A 23,271-nucleotide genomic window follows, 5' to 3' on the forward strand; every position below is an offset into this window, starting at 1 on the left:
TTTTATGTCTCAGATCACCATAAACATACATTTCTTATGTCCTCTTTTGGATTACCTCCAGAGTAATCACTATCTGGGGCCAAATATTATGTTGACTTGGGAATTTATGCACCTAGAAGATGATACAAGTAAACCCCAAATTCATCTAAGACTTGGGACTATGATTTCAAATTTTCAGGGAAGATGTTGTTGCTGTTTTTACCCAGAACCCAGGCAGGGACCGTTGGAATATCTTTTTATCTTCCTGTGCCAGTGGATAGATTTTTCACCATGCTTTGTTTCATTTTTAGCACCAGAATTTCTGTAAGTGCCTTATGTCCAGTGTCCCACCTCACAAGGCCCACAGCTTTGTTTCCTGTCCCCAAGTGGACAACAAAAAAAGCCTCTAAGGCAATGAGACCAATAGATCTCTCTCCATGCAGCCACTATGTCACCTCATGTCTTCTTCCTTTTCATTTCCAGCGAACTTATTTCTGCATTAAAAAAGTAATAATAGTCTTAACATTTCATTCAATATTACGAAGTGTTTGTAGCACATGAGATTTTGCATTACCTTAGTCCATTTTCCAGTCACTCTTCTGCAAAATTTTTGGTTTGCTTCCCATGCAGGTAAGGCCAGGGTGGGCCTTTGCACTGTGAGGCTCATGTGCAAGCCGAAGTTCCCATGGCAAGGTGGAGAGGCCTCAAAGTGCATAAAGGAAGAAGGAGGGGATTCTTACCAATTCCTCTCTGATGCTGTCTAATGGATCTTCCCTAAATACAACCCCGTCCCCTTCGTTTCCTTCTTCAAAACCTTCATTTCCCCTTTCATGCCTTGATGTGGCTACAACCTGTCTTACTTCCCCCCTGCACATTTACCAACCCATGTTTCAATATGTGCTTGCCTGCCACTGTGCATTTCTGCATGCTATCTCCTTCCTGGATGGCCGCATACCTCTTCCTCCTGCCTGTTTTTAGCCTATGTTTCAAGGTCCCACTCAAGTACCTCATCATCTGAAAAGGTTTGCTTGATTTCTTCCCTGCTGACTCCATACAGCTATGTAGATGTGAATATTCACACCTCTTAAATCTCTATCTGAAGCGTTGTGTCATTCTCTCAAGCAAACAGTACCATGTTTATTGAACTAGAGTATTAGAATGGGCTAGAATAGAAAATTCCAGACGAGGGATGTCTGGGTGGCTCAGTCAGTTAAGTGTCTGCCTTCAGCTTGGGTCATGATCCCAGGGTTGGGATCAAGCCCTGCATCAGGCTCCCTGCTCAGTGGGGAGCCTGGTTCTCCCTCTCCCTTTGCTGCTCCCTCTGCCTGTGTGCAAACTCTCTGTGTCAAATAAATAAATAAAAATCTTAACCAAAAAAATAAATAAAATATCAGAGTACATTATAGGTTTTAAGGGTAAATAATGCTTTTTAAAACTTTGAGTCATGTGTATATCTATCAGACCATAGTGTAAAATACATATTTTCTTGGCAGGTAGGTGGGAGATACATATTTTTTAAAGTTGGAGAGACACTATACCAGTCAGTAAGTTTTTTAGAGGCAATAACTATGTCTGATTCATCTTTAACACACACACACACACACACACACACACACACACACCAGGTCCCCCTGTCTAGGACTCTGCTTTATATACTATAGACAGTAAATAGTTTTTGAGTAAATGAGTGGCTTTATGATAAATGCGTGAATAGAGAGATGGATGAATAGATGAAACAATATAGTAGCTTAAAAGAAATGTGTTTATAGGAAACTGCTTCTGAGGGTCGTCTTGCCAACCTCTAAACTGGTAACAATGGACTTTGTTTTGTCCTTTGTACTCCTCAGCAGAGAATGCCTCGTATCTGCTGTGTATAAGAGATACTGATTCTCAGCCTTCTGTCTTGGGGCATCTAAGGATACCTCATTATTCATTGATACGGTCACCTGCTCCCTTCTTCACCTTAGCAATATGTGCAGAGGAGAGTCAGGTTGACTCCTAGCAGTTGGATACAGCCTCAGAATGTGCGTTCCCATTATCTATGAGTCTCTCCATTTATATGGCATCTGTCACTGCAGTCACAGGCAATTACCTTCTCAGTAACCTCTTTCAAAAACAAGACTCTTCAGCTCTTCAAAATCAAGAGCACCCATAATCTTGACTTTGTAGATTTAACGGACAAGAATGGATAAAGGTAAGGACCAAACAACTTTTCATTCAATCTAATCTGAATTTGAATCCTGATTCAACCTCTTCAGTGTCCTGTGGCCTTCAACCAGCCAGTCAGTCTCCCTTTTCTCTTATTTGCTAAAGTGGAGTAGCAGAACCTAACACACAGAGCAGTCGAGAGGGTTAGAGGTAATGTGTGGAGCTTCTGATATAATCCTTAGCACCTACTAAGTGCTCAGTCATGGTCGTCATCATCGTCGTCACTCAAGAATTAGTATCAACTAACCAAATCTGGTATACTTCTTTGGAAGTCTGCCTGGTGCTTCCTCTCTTTGTGCTTGTTCAAAGGGAATGGAGACTTGAGTGGCGCATTTGGATGCCTGCCATTGGCCATTCACTGTTCCTGTCAGATGGTTGTTCTGAACTCTACATGGCTGTGAGAGAGACCCTGCCAAAGTTGGTTTAGGCAGACCTGGTCTGGATCATGTAGGGACTTGGGCGCTGGGAGGTGACAGAAGCAAGCAAATGAAGGTACACAAGAGAAGACAGCACCTCCACCATCTCACTGTATCTGTATCACCAGCAAAATACTTGAGGCTTACCATGTATATACTGTGAAAACCTAGAAAGTGAAATCAGGGATTTGAATTGAGTCTACACGGAATGGTTTTCAAAAGCTTTCCAAGAAGAAATGTCCTGGGTTCTTGAGGGTAGGGGTCTCCGAAACCAGTAGGAACATCATCACGCCGGGCCACTCTGGGAAGCCAGTGGTCCAAAACATGAAAGGCTATATTATTCAATGAAGTAAAGCAAGTTCAGAAAATTTCAAGAATTTTCTTTTTCTCATTCATGTGTTTACATTTATTGAAAACTTCAGAGGGAGAAATACCTGATTTTCTTAAAGTGAGTCATCAATTCAAACCAATGTTCCTTTTTCACCTATTTTATTGAGATATAATCACACACACACACACGCATATATATATATGATATAATGTAACATTATGCTAGTTTTAGGTGAATTCATTTTAGGCAGATTAGTGTTAGTTTTAGGTATTAACATGACATATACATATGTCATGTTACATGTATACATTACATATAATTAACATGTATATATATATATACATATATATGAATATATATTGCAAAATGATTACACAATAAATGTAGTAACATCCATCACTACACAGTTAAAAAATATTTTTTCTTATGTTGAAAACTTTTAAGATGTACATTTTTGGCAACTTTCAGATATCAATAGTGTTGTCGCTTGAGTTGCCACACTGTACATTAAGTCTTCAGGACTTATTTGCGTTATAACTGGAAGTTATAACTTCCAAGAATTTTCAACCACACTCCTGAGGCTGCCTCTTTTGTCTGCCCTCCTTCCTCTAATTTGGCCAGCAAACAAGGAACTTGATTTTACTAGCCTGTGCTTCTAACAAAGCATCTAAATGTGACCCATCATTGTTTTCTTGCCTATCAAATGTTGACGACCAGGCACAAATTTAGTTCTAAAATATGTAACAAATACAAGCATGAATTCTCTGCATCTCTGGGTGTATTAGGTCCCATCTTGGCAAATCTGCCCTGGTTTAAGCTTCCAGTATCCTTGCAAGGAACTGCAGGAGAAACCAAATCAGTTATTGGACCAGGGGTTTCCTCTAGATCTGTAGTCTTGTCAACATAAAAGGTCAACAAGAAGAACAAGAAATTCTGATTTGCCTAAGACTTATTCAGAATGCAAGTGATTTGTTCTCTACTTTGATTGAAACCTGGAAAAGGAAAAGATCCGCATACAACTTCAAAAGGAGAAAACACTTGACTTTCATCTTGTCTTCTGGCAGAACCTGTGACTGAGCAAGAGGGCGGTGCTTGCCTTCCTCTCATGTTCTGGTATTTAAAAACACTTTTATGATGAACAGTGATATGGAAATGGGAGAGTTTATCATTGGGATTGCTTGAGCCTTGAGAGCACCTGCTCACAAAATAGTTCCTGGGCGAGACACAGGCAAGAGCCTCCAGATATTATCGCTGGGTTGAGCTTTGGAGCACAGGTGTAGGGTGTTAGACACTTATTTTTTTTAAAGATTGTATTTATTTATTTGACAGAGAGATCACAAGTAGGCAGAGAGGCAGGCGGAGAGAGAGGAGGAAGCAGGTTCCCTGATGAGCAGAGAGCCGGATGCGGGGCTCGATCCCAGGACCCTGAGATCATGACCTGAGCCGAAGGCAGAGGCTTAACCCACTGAGCCACCCAGGTGCCCCATAGACACTTATTCATAATGATGCTAACTGTGTTATTGTGGAATGGAGACTTCATAACCGAACATGCTCTAGCAGGTTTGCTAACATAAACAAGGCAATTTCTGTTGTAATATAAGACTAAAAGTAAACTAGAAGGAACATACAATATTTTCTTGTTCTGCAAGTCTTTGAAGAATGTAGGATGCCAGTCTCTGTTGCACCACACACCATGATCTGGAATGAAATATGTCATGCTGTAAGACCAAACCTGTGTGAACACCAGTCATGGCCAGCTGGCACCAACATTGAAAGGCCAGGCAATTAGCTAATGACAGCATTACTGCACACTAACGTTGTTCTAGGTTCGGGCAGTAACGTCTGTTGACAAACCTTTGTTCCTTGGCCTAGTGTCTCAGGTGTCCAGCTCCTCCTGGGTGCTGATGTCACAGGGTTGGCATCAGGGCAGTTTTTGCATTAACCCTGAAGGTGAGCAGGACGTGGCGCTATAACAATGACATTGGTAGCCTGCCACCAACAAATTGTATATGATGAGTTGTTTGTTCTAGCCATTTGAATGAATTCGACTGTGGCTCTAAGTAACCAAGGCCTTTGGCAAGTGAAATACACACCCGCCCATGCTTCCTCTTATGATTTTGGACCGGATCCAATGAGTTAACAGACCAAGGTTAGGATACAGTCTATTTGTAGTTATAAAAGAGCTTGTGTTTTCACCTTTAGCACATACAAAGTTTGAACTATCAGCTGTAATCCTGTGTCTCACCTCTTTCAATACCTGAGTTATTGACAGACTGCTCGGTACCAGAAAATATCAGAACTTTTAATTAGGAACCTTTTTAGTATTTAAGGAATTTGTGAATTAGGAAATCATGCTTACTAATTGAAGAATAGAATTACTGCCTCTAATGAAGTTTGGGTCTTTCTATGGTAGATCTTCCTAAAACCTATTCTAATTAGTCATGTCTGTAGCCTGATAGCTAGTCACTAACATCAACCATGTGGTATTTCACTGTGCCCAAATTTGCAAGTTGGTGGGATTTCTGAACTGTTGTACATGCCTGTCTTCCTCTCCTAACCAAATGTTACATGTCTGTTGACTAAGGTTGTGTAAATAGCAGAACACCAGCTTTAATGCCTCTCAGCATCAAATCCTCCCTGTAGATTTGAGTCGGCTTCCCAGAAGGACAAGCTGCTAGTGCTTTTAGCCACACTCCTCTTTAAACAGAGGCCTCTCTTACTTTAGTAAATCTAATAAGGGAAATTGAAAGAGAATGAAAATAATTTCTAGATTGAGTTCCCTATTGAGTGTAGTGATACTATTCAAACTAATGCTGTCCTAAAAGGAGACTAAGAAACCATTCTTGTCAGGTGGGAAATACTTGTATTACACTTGACAAAGTACTGGCTCATTGTCCAAATTACAAATAAATAACTTTAAAAATAGCAATCTCTTAGCAAAGCACCTCAGCCTGGCCCCCTTAACATAATCTACAAAGGCATCCACCGGAAATCTGGAAACTCACCCTAAACAGAAACAGAATAGTATTAGCGGTTAAAGCCAGAGGTAATTGTTGCAAGGTTTCATTTAGCTGCCGAATGAAGTGATCTTTCAGATGAGCTCACAATCTCCCATTTTTCTGTACACTGCTCAAATTATATTGTGTTTTCCTTAATATGAGTATTCTTGGAATCATAGAGACCAAAGCATTTCTTTTGTGGTTGTTAAGTAGGACTTCTCTGCAGTAAAATGAAATTTAATGCAACTTGATAGTAAAATTTCAACTGAAACCTATAGCAAATAAACTATATATGCAAAGTATTATGAAGTAATTTTGAAAAAGGCTTTTCCCTTGAACTTCATAGTATCCAATTCAGTTCATCCATGGGTAAGGCCTTAATTTTTATGTCCGGTAACTTTATGAGAAAATTATTAGTTTCTTCTTGAGAATACAAAACCAGGGGAAGGTTGTTCCTCAAGATGTTTTCACTCTAATTCTTTCAGGTTATATGCTTCTTTTTATTATTTTTGGAGATTTTGTTTCAACACAAAAGAATGTTTGAAAATATAGCATCATATTTTAAAGTAACAGGAAATGCCAATGAAAGCAAGTTCAATAATATGACATAGTAATGAGCACTGAAGGTCCCTTTGGACATTCACTGTGATATAATATGTCTATGTTTCCACATAACATTTTGCATTTTGACATTCCTAAAGTGATTAATACAATTTTAGGCAGCAACAGGCTTTACTGTAGCATTTTAATAATTTTAACCAGCATTAGTCTGGATTTCCATAGGTCATATTAAAAATAATACATAATTTATAATAAAATAATAACAGGTTATTAGATATTTTTGATTGTCGCTGATGTATAGATCTTGTACTCTCTAGCTTAAATTATTTTGTGAAATACAGTATCCCATTTAATGGTATTTTCTGATGCCTTTGGGGATGTCTGCTCAATTCATAAGCTGTAATCACATAAGTGGGGCTGGAATGTTCTAGTAGGATTTTCCAAGATGATTGAGTTGCTGAGCCGAGGAATGAAAGTCCGCAAAAAGGAAGTCAGGTACTATAATCTTTAAATATTTTTGATTGACCTAAAATGGATGTATTGCTTTTTATTGAGATATATTCACTTATCCATAAAATTCACCCTTTCAAAGAAAGCAATTTAATGAGTATTCACAGGTTGTGTAGCTCTTGCCCCGTCTAGTTCCAGAACATCACCTTTTAATAGCACTTTAAAAGATAGAGTAGGTACATAGATTTTGATCTACCTATTTTTCTATTCTTTACCCCTGGAGTTTGCCTTTTATTTTAACAGAAAACTAAGTCTTTTTTTCTTAGCTAAAGTAATTGGATTATTTATGTTTTGTTTGTTTGTTTTGTTTTGTCTTGATCATTTAAGTTTTGACTAAGAAGTTCTGTGTGCTGATGAATTGTGGTATGTAATGAATTTTATGTAATGATAATCATGGAGAAGATGCTGCCTGAAGCATCAGGTAGAAATAGCTTATGTAGAAATTGAAACTTCAAGCTACTTAATGGATGGTAGAACTTCAACAGAAATGAAAATGCTTATCTATGGATGCCATCCTGATTCCAGAATGGCGGCATTCCTACTTCAGTTGGGGTTTGCTATAGCTGTTGGTGCAGATAATGGCCTTGGGTGACCAGATTTTACCTGAGAGGAGACTTGTCTGCAGCATTGAGTGAAATGGTCTTTACTCATCAGCATCAGCTTCTGACCTTTCAGTAACCCCTGAGGAAGTGTGTAGCATGGATTCCTTCCCATCTAAATGGCACTCCACACATACCACATTGGTCAGTCAAGGTGTTCTAAATAAATCCAAACTTGCAAGTGACCCTGGGATCAATGTCTCACCTCATAAATAGCAGCTCTGTGATTTCATCCATACCCACTTGCCCAAGATTTCCTGGGATTCCCAGTGGGCAGAATAACATATTATGAGCTCCTCAAAGGCCAACAGCACCATGCTCATGTTCAGGATAGATGAGCTATGACAAGAGAGTATGGGAACAAGGCAGTGGTTCCCATTTCTAAAGCGAAATCATTACCGTCACAGTTGCCTCCCCTCCTCCATTTTGGTTTCCAGGAACATAAAGTCCCATTCAGACAGTTTAAGGATTCTTCTTCTCATTCATCTAATGAAGAGTTTTATTTTAAATCAGCATCACTGTAGAGTTTACATATGTTCAACTGCAGGGGTTTTAAATCTATGGTTTGATGAATTTTAGCAATTTCATACACATATGTCTGCACCACCACAATCCAAATGCAAAACATTTCTGTTATCCCAATGAGTTCTCTTGTGCCCTGTGCAGGTGAACCATATACCACCACCCCTGGCCTCAGGCAACTATTGATCTGTGTATAGATTTCCATTTTCTAGAACTTCATGTAAATGAAAGCCATACAAAATGTAGTCTTTTGTGTCTAGTTTTCTTCACTCAGCATAATGTATTTGAGTTGCATCCATTTTTTACTGTTTATTAGTAATTCATCTTCATTGCTGAGTAAAGTTCCATTTAATGTATAGACCACAATGTGTTTATGTAGTCACCTTTTGATGGGTATTTGGGTCAACAAATAATTTTTTAGTATAATTTTAACCAGCACAACTCTTGATATCCATAGATCATGCTAACAATTATAAGAATGTATGTTTTATAAGGCAGTTTTTGTAATAGCTTATGGATAGACACATAGTTAGATAGTATTTTTCAGCTTCCAAGTACAAATGATTAATGCTGTGTATTATACAGAAAGATGTAGAACGACTACAATTTTTTGCTCCTCTGTCATATTTCAGGCACAGTAATCTTCACGTTAACCCTAGAAAGTGGATAAAAATAGTAACAATCTGTGTTTACATATAGCCCACTCAATGCCAAGCACTGTTCTTAATACTTGAATAATATTAACTCACCTAATCTTCACATCAACATCATGAGGTAGTTACTTTTATTACCCCACTTCACATACAAAGAATTTAAGCAACTGTTCCAAAGTCACACAGTTAGAAATTGGTGGAGCTGACATTCACCATGGACCATCTATTTCTGGGACTCTTGATCTTAACCTCTATATCCATGGCCTCCTACATTTTTAGTCAGAGAGGCTAAACTTGAGAGATTGAATAAGATATACCAAAGGTGGAGTGGTTAGGGTTAATTCCCCCATTCAAATCCTAGCTTGATTGACTCTAAAGTCCAAGCTCTGATCTACTTGGGAAATGATATGTCCATGAATAACTAGGATGACATTGGTTGGGTACACAAGAGCTAGATAATATCAGAAGAGCTATGAAGGAGTGAACCTGGGCTGTCACTTCTCATAGGAGTGATCAGGGAAAGTGTGGTGGGATGAATGAACCTTGAAGGGAGTATAGGATTTTTCTTTTTTGATGAGAGTTGGTTTCACTCGGTCTGAGACTTGTGTGTGTGTGTGTGTGTGTGTGTGAGTGAGAGAGTGATATGTTAGTAATGACAGAAGAAAATCAGAACATGACTGATTTCAAGTCTCCAAGGGCAGCTCTGGGGATTATAAACACTTTAGAAGAAAGACTAGCCTATCAAGGACACAGAGAAGAGATGCCTAAAGAAGTAGGAGGAGAAAGGGTGGAGAAATGGGGGTGATTCAAGTGAACAAAAGGGAGTCCCATTGCAGCTGATAGATCTGAAAGAAAACTACTGAAAAATGGCCACTAGATTTTTTATTTAGAAAGGCACTGGTACCTCTAGGGAGGAGTATTTTTAGTGGTGATGGAAGAGACAGATTGCTGGTGGTTGAAGAAGGGGAAGAACGGGATACAGGACATACAGACCGACCACTCCTTGATGAACAAAGATGAGTAGGGCATAGTAAGAAAACCTCGAGTATGAGGTCAAGACAGACAGTATAATGAAAAGATCTAAGCATGTAGATAACAGAGAGAGAGAGAGAGAGAGAGAGAGAGCGCCCACAGATGAGGGAGGGTGACATTGGGGGGAATGAGGAGCTGGCTGATGGAGCAAGGTCCCAGATGAGGCAGGGAAAGATCCATCCACATGTACTGAATGTTCACTTGATGTAGCCTGCACCATTAGTTCAGTGTATGGGGACCAAAAAAAAAAAAAAAAAAAAAAAAAATTAAATATCAAAAAATAAAGTAGAATGTAGCCCAGAAACAGATGAATGAAGGTGATACCTTACATTTCTTGGACCTGCCATTGTTTCAAAAAAGAAAAAAAAAAAAACAAAAACCTATAAGAACTGTTCTTTTCTTCAATTAAAGTGAAGATTAACTTTGTAGCTGAGTTTAATTGAAGTTTCCCCTCTACTGTTCAAATAATGGATTTGAACTTGGGACTGTTGGACTTGGCAAAGAAGTAGGCTTCACTGAAATTTGCAAAGCTGGCTGCAAATAGAACGGATTCTCTTGAGAGTTTTTAAGGTTGTTTTTTTTTTCTTTTTTTTAAGTGCCAAAATATTCCTCCATATTTGAATCTGTCCTCACATCTCATATCATGGGGTACTACACAGCACGTTATGTGCTAGTACCTTTAACTGATTTGAGATACTCCCTATATCATTAAATTGATCTGCAGTGTTTTTTTTTCATTATTTTGGGTGAACAGAGCATATATTGTTTTGTTTAAAAATTTATTTTAGGGGTACCTGGGTGGTTCAGTCACTTAAGCATCTGCCTTTGGCTCAGCTAATGATCCTGCGGTTCCTGGGATTAGCCATGTCCAGCTCCTTGCTCAGCAGGGAGCCTGCTTCTCCCTCTCCTTCTGCCCCTCCTCCCTGCTCATGCTCACATTCTCTCTCTCTCTCTCTCTCACACACTATCTCCCTCTCTCTCTCTTTGTCAAGTAAATAAATACATGAAATCTTTAAAAAATTAATTTTAGATTCAGAACAGAATAAAGGGGAACACGGATGTGTCAGTTTCCAAAAGAATCCTTCTTCCACAGATCTCCAGGTGTTCCAAGTCTTGCTTATTAGTCTTATCAGAAAACTAGTGAGGATGCCATGGGGTGACGTCACTTTTTACTTGGGGACAAACCAAGACAGTCTCTCAGGCTCCCACTTAAAAGTTCAATGATCCCGTAATTGCTCCTCATGTAGGGAGAGTCTTTTGAGGAGAAATAGTCTGATACTCAAAACTGTGCGTTCTCAGACTCACTCCTTAGATCTGTCTCCAGAGTTGACTCAAAGCTGCACCAATAATATCTGGAGAGAAAAATATGTATCAAACATGAAGATATTTTGAACGTGTTTTTCTTTAATTCAGACTAAGTGGGGTACCTGCTGCCCTGAGCTGGTGGCTCTGGATGAAAGGCTTTAGTGGCATTTCAGCAGTCAAGCCCACAGCTCCCTGCTCTGAGGAGCTGTCACCACACCATGGGCAGCTCGCTACCCCGCCCCTTCATGTTCTGGAGACCCGAATTGTGGTGGTTCAGTTCTGAAAATTGTTAGCGCCTCAGATCAGACATGTGGATTATTAAATTTCACTGCTGATAGCATCAAAACCCTGGAGTCAACTGTGCCAAAACATATTCTTATAACAAAAACACTGTCGTGTCGAGACTGAGAAGTTTGGTGGTGGGTTTTGTTTTGTTTGTAAACCATCCCACCATTAAATTAAAAGGTTTCCTCTAAATTAGATGTTAAGAATTAAAATCACTATAATAGTCTTAGACTTTTATTGTTTGAGAAGAGCAATTCTCCTTATAATGTTTTGGTTCTTTTTTTTTTCTACTCTCTGTAATACGGCTTTCTAGTTGTACTTGGAAACTTCCAGGAAGCTAAAATTGAAGCTTAAATAATGTTAGTGGGAGTGTACATTACCCTGAAAAAAATGGGTAAAACTTAGTTCCAGCTCCTAAACATTATGAAAGAGGTTACATATTTTAATCTGGTCTAACTCCAGTAATAATGGTGTTAAAAGGAATTTCAATTGGTAATGACTATCAGTTACTGAGTACTCCACAAACTATTCATTTTTCTGTTCTCTGAGATTAGGTTGATATTATTTATCTTCATTTTACCTAAAAGTTATCTGAAAGTTACAGACATTAAGTAAAATTCATATGTTTATAAATAAGGGGAACTAGCTTCAAACTTGAGTCTCTGACTCCATACACTGAATCACTACATCCAACTGCTAAAATTATTAAAAGAGATTAAAAGATCTCATCTTAAGCAAGATTGGTGATGTATTTAACAAATCAGATAATCTCATATAACTAGTGACATTACTGGCTTGCACCTTTATTGAAATATCTCTGAGGGCAATAGTTTGGATCTTTTTAGATTAGTGAAGTCCTACTGTATGGGACACCTTTGGGATTTTTTTTTAGGCCCCTAAACATTCAGATATGGAAAATGATTTCTTGGAGTACCTGGGTGACTCAGTGGGTTAAGCCTCTGTCTTTGGCTCAGGTCATGATCTCAGGGTCCTAGCATCAAGCCCCGCACCTTGCTATCTGCTCAGCATGAAACCTTCTTCCCCCTCTCTCTGCCTGCTTGTGATCTCTACCTGTCAAATAAATAAATATATCTTTGAAAAACAAAAAAGAAAATGATTTCTTAAGTAAGCCCCTGGTATCCCAGACATAGAAGACCTTTTGATATGTGAGCCTTTTCTAGACTTGTCTAACTGCCCCTGTCCTGTCTCATATGGCCATTTTTCCTCCTCTAGATTACAGAGAGGCCAAGTGTGAAAAGAGTAGAAGGGAGCATTAGCTAGCAGACACTGAAATTGTTTGGAAATTGAGGGAGAAGTCAGTGGCCTTCCTCTGCCCTTTTCAGGTAGATACAAGACATGGAAGAGCTTTCTGAGTTTGTGTTTTCTTAGGGGAGATGGGGAGCTTCCCAAGTTGTGAGAAGCACAAATAAGGACCTTTCTCTTTTCTTATGGAAATACTCAAAGATTCTTCACAACAGGAGAAAATCCCTCTTGGATGGGTGAGGACAGCAGGGCACTCTGATTCAGGGAGAGCAAATTCGAAGAAAAGCCCACAGTGCACAGAGCTGTGTCTTGCTTCTCACACAGCAGGCAACATATCTGTTACCTAAATCCTATCTGTAAATGGAAAACAATGGGGAGAGGGTCCCTTCTGCAACCCCATTAGGTAAAGATAAATAGTTGGATAAGTGCTATTCAAATAAGTTTTAAGAAGTAGCTTATATTATCTTGAAAACCGAGATATTGTTTAAAAAAAAAAGTTAAGCAACAACAGAAGTGATACATCATGTTCTCCTGTTTTGCATTTGTTTTTCTTGTGGAGAATTTCAAACATCGCTAAAGTAGGGAAACAGTAAATGAGCCAGCTTCAACAATTATCAACTCACAGCCAATTTGGTACACGTTCCCTGCACTGCCCCGGAATATTATTTGAAACAAATACTAGAAATGGTATTATTTTATCTCTGAATATTTTAGCATGTACCTCTGAAGGACACTGTCTTTTTTAAACAAAACTGCTATATCATTACCATACCTAAAAAATTAGCAGTCATCCCTTAACATCATCAAATAGCCATAAAGTGTTCAAATTGCCAAAAGTCTCATGAATATTGTACTTTTTAAAAAGCAGATCTTATTTTTCAACCTAAGATCCTCACATTACAATCATCTTTAAAAAAAAAAAAATCAACAGGATTCCCTCCCCTGCCCCCACTGCCATTTCTCATTTTTCCCCCTTGCAACTTATTTATTGAAAAAAAAAAACAAAAAACCACTTTTCTTTCCCTCGGAGTTCCTTTCAGTCTGGGTTTTGTTGATTGCATCCCTTTGGCATAGTGTAATATATTCCCCTAACTGCTGTATTTCCTAAAAACTGGATCTTGCCTCAGAGGCTTGGTCAGACTCAGGTTTGGTGGGGTTTTCTGTTTGTTTATTTTGGTCAAGACTATTTCATACAGTTCGCTCTCATGAGAAGGGACTTAATGTCTAGTTGGTTCTTTTCTATGCTGCTAGCAGCCACTGACGTTTAGTGCCAACTCTCCTGACGTTTTTGGTTTGCTCCACTCTTTATTCAGTGTCCCCCAGTGAGCTGGAGCTTTGGGCAAGGCTAAGGTCTCCCAGCTTTGGACCACTAAGAATTTTCAAGGACCTATCACCCCAAAGTCAAGTTTTTTTCACAATAAATTTTTTTAAATAAACATATTCAATTCAATTAATGAATGTTCAGTAAATAAGTAAAATTGCTATTAAAATAAAAGACAAATTTTTAAAAAATTTAAAAGCACACTGTTCTAAATTGGATGAATGAGACCTTTGTTTTGAGCCTCTTTTGTCATAGTCTATTTTTACTTGTTCTTTACCTGTTGTTTCTTCTGTGTTGATTTCACTTTACTACTTATTTAATGCTCTTTGGGAACCAGGATGTCTTGAATATGCAGACCTTGGATTCTTAGACTCTAGATTCCATACAGCTGGTCTCCTGCAAGAGAACTCAAGCAGAAGCATGCTTCTGCAGTTTATCTTGCTCTGTATTCAGAAGGCTCTCTTCTGAGCTGGAGCATGTGTGCCTCTCTTCTCTTCTCTTTTCTCTCCCCCCTTCCTACCTTCTTCCCTAACTTTCTTCTTTTTCTCTCTACTTTTTATTTAGCCAGCATTATACTCTCTTTTCTAGGTCTACTTTTAAGTCTCCTAACACTGATAAAATCTGTGTCAATGCAAAGAAGTTATTGAGAATGGTGAAAAATGAGCTTGGTTCTCTGTGCCCCGAGCTATCTTTCCAAATGCATAGACATATATTCAGTTATTTAACAAACCCTGGCAAGAGTAGAGAGCCCAGATATGGACCCTCAGCTCTATGGTCAAATAACCTTCAACAAAGCAGAAAAAAATATACAGTGGGAAAAAGACAGTCTCTTCAATAAATGGTGCTGGGAAAATTGGACAGCTTTGTGTAGAAGAATGAAACTCGACCATTCTCTTACACCATACACAAAAGTAAACTCAAAATGGATAAAAGACCTCAACGTGTGGCAGGAATCCATCAGAATCCTAGAGGAGAACATAGACAGTAACCTCTTTGACATCGGCCACAGCAACTTCTTTTAAGATATTTCTCCAAAGGCAAAGGAAAAAAAAGCGAAAATGAATTTTGGGGACTTCATCAAGATCAAAAGCTTCTGCACAGCAAGGGAAACAATCAACTAAACAAAGAGGCAACCCATGGAATAGGAGAAGATATTTGCAAATGACACTACAGACAAAGGGCTGATATCCAGGATCTATAAAGAACTCCTCAAACTCAACACACACAAAACAGATAATCATGTCAAAATATGGGCAGAAGACATGAACAGACATTTCTCCAATGAAGACATACAAATTTTTTCAGACATGAAAAAATGTTCATCATCCACTAGCCATCAGGGAGATTCAAATCAAAACCACATTGAGGGGCACCTGGGTGGCTCAGTGGGTTAAAGCCTCTGCCTTCGGCTCAGGTCATGATCCCAGGGTCCTGGGATCGAGCCCCACAGCAGGCTCTCTCCTCCATAGGGAGCTTGCTTCTTCCTCTCTCTTTCTCTCTGCCTGCCTCTCTGCCTACTTATGATCTCTGTCAAATAAATAAATAAAATCTTAAAAAAAAAAAAAAAAAAGAATAGCCAAGACAGTAAACAATGTGTATTGGAGAGGATGTGGAGAAAGGGGAACCCTCTTATACTGTTGGTGGGAATGCAAGTTGGTGCGGCCACTTTGGAAAACAGTGTGGAGATTCCTTAAGAAATTAAAAATAGAATGGGACGCCTGGGTGGCGCAGTTGGTTGGACGACTGCCTTCGGCTCAGGGCGTGATCCTGGAGTCCCGGGATCGAGTCCCACATCAGGCTCCCAGCTCCATGGGGAGTCTGCTTCGCTCTCTGACCTTCTCCTCGCTCATGCTCTCTCTCACTATCTCTCTCTCTCAAATAAATAAATAAAATCTTTAAAAAAAAAAAAGAAATTAAAAATAGAAAATAAAATCTTTAAATAAAAAAAAAGAAAAGAAATTAAAAATAGAGCTACCCTATGACCCTGCAATTGCACTACTTGGTATTTATCCCAAAGATACAGTGGTAGTGAAAAGAAGGGCCATCTGTACCCCAATGTTCATAGCAACAATGGCCACAGTTGCCAAACTGTGGAAAGAACCAAGATGCCCTTCAACAGATGAATGGATAAGGAAGATGTGGTCCATATATACTGTGGAGTATTATGCCTCCATCAGAAAGGATGACTACCCAACTTTTGTATCAATGTGGATGGGACTGGAAGAGATTATGCTGAGTGAAATCAGTCAAGCAGAGATAGTCAGTTATCATATGGTTTCACTTATTTGTGGAGCGTAAGGAATAACATGGAGGACATGGGGAGATGGAGAGGAGAAGGGAGTTGGGGGAAATTGGAGGGGGAGATGAACCATGAGAGACTATGGACTCTGAAAAACAATCTGAGGGTTTTGGAGGGATGGAAGGGTAGGAGGTTGGGAGAACCTGGTGGTGGATATTAAGGGGGGCACGTATTGCATGGAGCACTGGGTGTGGTGCATGAACGATGAATTCTGGAACACTGAAAAGAAATTTAAAAAATAAATAAAAATTAAAAAAAAAAAAAAACCCTGGCAATAAGTCCCAACTATGTCCTAGGCATGTGGGAAGAGAGACAAGTTGCAACACAGTGGAAATGCTAACAAGAATAGATGCAAACAGAGTTCCATGTGACAACTAACAGGTGGCTCTGAGGGAGAACTGAGAAAAGGCTTAATCTTGGGAGGAATGTTTAAACTAGGTCTTCAGAGAATATGATGAAGACAGCATGTTTGTGTAAAAATAGTTAACATACCTTTACACTGCTTTTCTTATTCTGTTGAAGCACTGAACCCAAGTTCTTGGCTAGTGGACATAGATGACTTTTGGGTATAGCAGCAACTTGTCATGTTTCCTTCATATGTATGCAAATACATATAAGTTTAAAATATCACCCTCACTGGCATTCCAACCCAATTAATAGTGGGAAAAAATAACCTTTAAGCATGGGAAGTTTCAGGGTGTGGGACATTCACAGTCCCCTTACCCCACTGCAGCAGGTTCCTGTATTTCAAGTATTAGTGAAAGAAGTGTCCCCAGATATGAACTCCTGATTTATTGCAGAAGTCTGTAGATCCACAGGTGTGCTATGCTTTATCCTACAGCTGAGTACATTACAGTCTCCCATATAGATGTATTCCTTTTTCTCTGATGTATATAAAATAAGTACTGTTGCTAGTATAGTACAAAACTTCTAAAATTATCATTGAAGGCATAGTATGAGCTCTCTGTCATTATGTAAACTTTGAAACAACAGATATTAAAACAGAATTATTCTCTTGTATGTCTCGAGGTATGATTGTGTGTTTTATAATTAGGAGTTCCTGGGAAATTTTTGACATTAAAAGGGGTTTTTAAAAAATACAAAGGATGATGTTTGCACAATATTATGAATGTCCTTAATACCATTGAATTGTGCACTTAAAAATTGTTACAGTGGCAAATTTTACACCACATATATTTTGCCACAATCAAAGAGTCTATTTAAAAAATTGTTTTTAACTGACTGCGAAACACACATGGAAATCAGGAGATCTCCTATTTGAAGAAACTGGATTATTTTATTATTTTATTAATTTGGCAGACCTTTAGCCATCGCCAAGCAAGGCTGTGTTCTGTAACCTTTAGGCATCAGAGCAGCAGAGCATCCTGAATTTCTGGGGCTTGTAGTCTAGAGGGGACGGCACTTAGCTCATCCTTCATGCACATGTAATCGCACATGACTCTACACTGTGATGTCACTTTACACTATGGTAAGTGCTATGAAAGGAAAAGTGTACAGAGCTTTGCAAAGTGTCTGAGGGTTGGGAGTGTGGGTACCCCTGGTGTTCAGAGAAGATGCACAGAACACTTCTCTGAGGAAGTGACAGTTGGACTGAGGTTGGAATAATGAACAAGTAGAGACAACAGTCCTAAGAGGTCATTGACTACTTGTCAGAATTTTCTCCTTAATGGCAGGAACCACGTGTTCCTCAGCACTCCCCCAACAGGTAGCAGGGGGCAAGTGGTGAGCCCCCAGTTACTGTTGAGTGGTGAATAAATAAAACAGTGAGTAGAAATGCTTCTACTGGGTTTGTTCCAGGGGTGTTTGTGGGACCTGGCGCCACCCATCGTCACGTCTTTAATTTTTACACTTAATTTAACTGGTTTTAAAAAGAACTTCGGATGACGTTATAACCTTCGCGTATACAAGAAATACTTCACAATTTCATTGCAAAATTTGCCTTTTTGTATCATCAACTGAATCTGGGGCTTCTTTAAATGTTCTTCTGTGTTCTCACCTATGTTTTTGTATCCACTCTCCCACCAGTGTGTTCTAGATAGCATACTTTGAAGAGAAAAATGTCTGCTAGTGCTTAAGAACACAGCTTTCTCTTTATTTTAGAAGAATACACATTTAGAAGCTGTGTATTTTGCAAAGGAGACAGAACAATTGATTTATATGGCTCATGGTTAAAGATCAGATACCCAGACTAAGTCCACTGTTGGCGTGAGCTTCTTCAGGAACAAAGACTCTATGGGGTACATGGAGGTGGGTTTGCCTCTGGGGCTTGTAGTCTAGAGGGGACGGCACTTTCCCACTTAGTTGTATATTACCTTTTCAGGTGGAGGAGAAGATTGGAGAAGTGAGGTAGGGAGAGAGGGTCTATGTGATTGGCAACATGCAAATGAAGTCTTTTATGACATCTGCACTGGCTAAAGTAAAACTTACTTTTGTTTCCATATATAACTCTTACATGATTTCTCATCCTGAATCCCATTTGGGAACGGTATTAACTCCTATATCAAAAACAGAAAAAGAAAACAAGGGACCCATAAGGATAAGCCATTGTTTTAAAAATGTCCTGCTAGAAAGTCAGTTAAGGCCTCCTAAAGTAAACAAAGGTGTAATGATTAGGAAAAATGATTTCAGTAGACCTTTGTCACTGCCCAGATTATTTCCGCAGAGATTTGGATATGGCATAGTCAAATAGCATGCCTCAAATTCACAAGTTACACATAGTAAGTGTATTACCAGTAGAGACCTTATTTTGTTTCTGAATCTAGGGACTTGAAATAGTGTATCACTTTTGGCTTTTTATTGTATGTCAAGTACCAGCATAGATAATACAATTTTCATATGGATCCTGTAGGGTTTTTTTTTTTCAACTTTTTATTGTATGTCAAGTCCCAGGATAGACAGTAAAATTTTTCACGTGAATTCCATAGTTTTTATTATGTAGTTTCTATTATGTAGTTTCCATTAAGAACTCTAGATCATTTAGAACATCAAATTTTTAAGGTTTTGGTCAAAGAGGTATATGTTAAGACAGATAGTAAGAATCGTGATAACAAACACTATATATTAAGGTCAGAATAGCTAAGGGAGAGTTTCTCCTTTAAAAACTGATACCTCTGTCCCATTAAGGGAGAAGTAAATCAGAAAGATTTTAACAATAATGGTACTTTTATACTGTTTAAAAGCATCTATTAATTTATTCTTTTTCTTTCTAGGAAAAGCCATTGACAAAATCTCTACAACGTGGAGAAGATCCCCAATTTGACCAAGTATGTAATAAGACGTTATATACATATTATATTGTGGGTTTTATTTATTTCAAAATGCACAAAAGACAAGGGCTCAATGCTCATTATTAGTGTATTGATTAACTTCCTCAAAGAGGATACAGGGATATGATCTTGGGAACTGTCTTTCAGCTTTTGCAATTATGGCTTAAAGTAGGCATTCAGTAGATGTCTATTGATTTGAACTGGAAAGAATGGGAATATGTTGGGATAATCCAAATAAGCCCTCAACTGATCATTTCCTAAATCTTTATATACCAGAATTAAACTAGGAGAAGATAAAGGAACTTCTACTCCAAAATTTGGTAGATCTTATTATATTTTCACCCAGATTTTTTTTTGAATGCCCACTGTTTGCTTGACACCATGCTACCAAGTACAAAATTGACAAGTTTTAACCCTTCAAGAATTCACAATATTGTGAGAGAAAAATCACTTAAACAATAACTGTAAGACAGTTTAGTAACTTAGATTCTAATGGAGAACATGAACAAAACAATTTAAGGCAAGATAAATATAAAGAAAGTCTTTTGGAAAGTAGATCAGGACTAGTAAAAGGACATCCTGCTCTCAACAGCAGGTAATAAGCAAAGGAAATCAGGGTCTGCTAGATCCTGGATCAATAACTAGAGCCTTCACGTATGCATCAGAGGAAGTGAGAGATGTGTTGGTGGTGTTTCCTGAACGTATGCAGTTAATGACAGAGAAGACAGCATGTCCTCCTTCAGAATCCTCACTTGGTGCCAGTGGTAGAGACAGAACACTGCTGGATGCACCACAGTCTGATCTGATATGGTGGGGGTTTTCTAGTCTTATGGAAAACACACAGAGATGCATTTGTGGCAGGGCTTTGCAGTTGACTTTCATGTGGAATCAGAAGGAAAGTTCTCTGGCTGTTAAAGTCCAGACCTGTTCATCCAAAACCGTAAGGACTGGGGGCGCCTGGGTGGCTCTGTCGGTTAATGGTCTGCCTTTGGCTCGGGTCATGATTCCAGAGTCCTGGGATTGAGCCCACATGGGGCTCTTCTCTCTCTGCCTCTTCCTCTCCTGTACCCCCGGCTGGCTCATGTTCTTTCTCTCTCTCTCAAACAAAGTATGTTTTGAAAAACAAAATAAAACAAAAAGTCCTGTAAGGACTGATTATAGAGATTGAATGCTACATTTCCTATTTTATGAGTTGTTCACTGAGGGAAATGGCTTGTGCCCGCAGTCAGTGTCCAAGTGCTAGTGGGGCATTGGGTTTGCTCTCTGGTGCTGGTAGAGCTGGCTGTTTTTTGGTTCGCTGGCATAATGGAGTATGTGCTTCATCTCTGTCTTCTCTTGTCATATCATTCTTAGTTGTCATCTGGTGGTTGCTAGGGTGGTCAGAGACCCTGAGTGAACATTTGGGGTCATTATTTTGGAAATAGTGACTCTTTCTCTTTTCCTTAAGAATGGAAATATTTGGGGCGCCTGGGTGGCTCAGTGGGTTAAGACACTGCCTTCGGCTCAGGTCATGATCTCAGGGTCCTGGGATCGAGTCCTGCATCGGGCTCTCTGCTCAGCAGGGAGCCTGCTTCCTCCTCTCTCTCTCTGCCTACCTCTCTGCCTACTTGTGATCTCTCTCTCTGTCAAATAAATAAATAAATAAAATGTAAATATTTGAGGCTCCCAGGTGGCTCAGTGGGTCAAGTGTCTGCCATCGGCTCAGGTCAAGATCTCTGAGTGCTGGGAACAAGCCCTGCCTTCGGGCTCCCTGCTCAGAGGGGAGTCTGCTTCTCTCTCCCTCTGCCGCTCCCCTCTGCTTGTGCTCTCTCTCTCTCAAATAAATAAATAAATAAAATCTTTTTTTAAAAAGTATTTATTATCTGTTGTCCATAATTTTTCACTCTATTTTATGTTCTCTGTCTGTATTCTAACCTAGTTCTCTCCTAGATATTCCTGTCCTAGGATATCACTATCCTTTCCTCAAAAACAGAATTAATTTTCTCCAGCTTAATGTATATCTTTCTCTATACACTGGGAAATAGTACTTCTAAATTTTAACATTGTAGATAATAGTTATCTCAAATGATTTGGCTTAAGCACAATTTCCCACTTGTTATTTAGCCCTCTCTTTCTGCATTTCAGCCTTGTGGGAGAGGGATAGCATTTGGAATTAGACAAACCAGGTTTAAATCCTGACTTTGCCACTTTAATTAGCTATAATACTTTTAACCTTGTTGCACAGAATGTTGAAATGCAGAATCTCCGCCCTGCCCCAGATCTTCCTGAATCAGATTCTGCAGCTTAACGGGATCCCCAGGTGACCCATGCACACATTAAAAGCTTGAGCGGCCCTGCTCCCTAATACAGCTCTCTGTACTAAAGACACTTGGCGAGAGAATCAATAGGAAAATGGCCACTGAGAACTTTCAAATAAGATACATAAGTTTATCCTCTTATCATTAAATCATAAATTTGCACATGAACCAGGAGGCAATCTACAAAGTCCATCTCACTTTGAAGAGGTAGCAAGACTCTGGGACCAGGAGGAAACTTGGTGGAAATAGACCCATCTGTGCCCCTTTACTGTTTTCCCAGCAAATTATAACAATGGATGTTCCATTGACAATGTCATGGTTGTATCAAGCTCTCTTAATCTTCTGACATTTAAACATTTAAATTAAAACATTTAAATTAATTAAATTAAATTAAAACAATTTAATTAATTAAATTAAATTAAAACATTTAAATTGATTTTAAAAATTAAATTATACATTTAAATTATATAATTCCTCTTGTTCTAACAGCAAGCGGTAGGATTTTAATTTGGATTCACACAGAGGTCCATCTACATGAAAAGAACATGCTGGTGACGCCACGTTGCATGGCATAGACTCCATTGTTATGATCGTGGGAGCAATAGTAACAGTAGAAGAGGTATTCATGTAGTACTTACCAGAGGACAGGCACTAGGCTAAGTACATCCTTTGAGTAGTATGCAGCCAGTCCCTGTTCAGAGAATATTTATATCAGTTTCTTCCTTTTAAATGTCACTTGACATGAATGATAAACTAGAAAGAACTGAGCTTCTGTACTTCTAGTGCCTGATCCCAGGCGGTCCTATTCACTCCTCCACTTAACAAGCCCATGATCCATTTTTCTCTTGCTAGAAATAGAAACAAAATAAAAAATCATGTAATACCTTATAATTTATGAAGCCCCTTCTCACGCATGCTCTCAGCTGACATCACTCACTACTTACAACAACCCCAAGCAGCAGCCACACCACCATCATCATCTCTATTTTACATTTCACGGGAGTGAGTCTCAGACAGCTTGCCCAACCCTGTATGGCTGAAGTGGATGTTCAGGCTATAAAGCCAGTGCTTTATACGCTATAACATGTTTCTACATCTAAAAACTAAGGTGGCGAGAATTTAGAGGGGGAGTTTTTAACAGGTAAGGGATCTCAGATCCTGTAGCAGTTAAGATTCAGCTTCCCTGCAAATGACACATAAAATAACAGCGACTTGGATAAGATGGCATCTTTCAATCTCACATTCAAGAAATACAAAGAAAATCAGTCTAGTATCTTTATCTGATTTTTGTTGTCTTGTGTGTGTGGCTCATCTCATAGTCCAGTTTGGCTTCTAGAGTTCAACCATTATGTCTGTATTCCAAGCAGTAGGAAGGAGAAATAGGAAAAGAGTTATAGGCAAAAA

General features: G+C 38.9%; 1 protein-coding gene across 7 annotated transcripts in view; it reads left to right on the forward strand.

The window, feature by feature from the left end:
- Window positions 1-23,271, forward strand: part of FRY (FRY microtubule binding protein) — a 349,740-nt gene that overhangs the window by 134,168 nt on the left and 192,301 nt on the right. For 6 of the 7 annotated variants that reach the window (XM_044249549.1, XM_044249551.1, XM_044249550.1 and 3 more), the window contains exon 3: window positions 19,514-19,567. In XM_044249549.1, the coding sequence (XP_044105484.1) occupies window positions 19,514-19,567 (54 nt within the window). Of the gene's footprint in view, window positions 1-3,998; window positions 4,004-11,250; window positions 11,254-19,513; window positions 19,568-23,271 lie in introns of those variants that run through there. The other variant, XM_044249555.1, reaches the window with a different exon arrangement.

The sequence above is a fragment of the Neovison vison genome, chromosome 5 (genome assembly GCF_020171115.1).
Source record: "Neovison vison isolate M4711 chromosome 5, ASM_NN_V1, whole genome shotgun sequence".
Classification (NCBI taxonomy): domain Eukaryota; kingdom Metazoa; phylum Chordata; class Mammalia; order Carnivora; family Mustelidae; genus Neogale; species Neogale vison.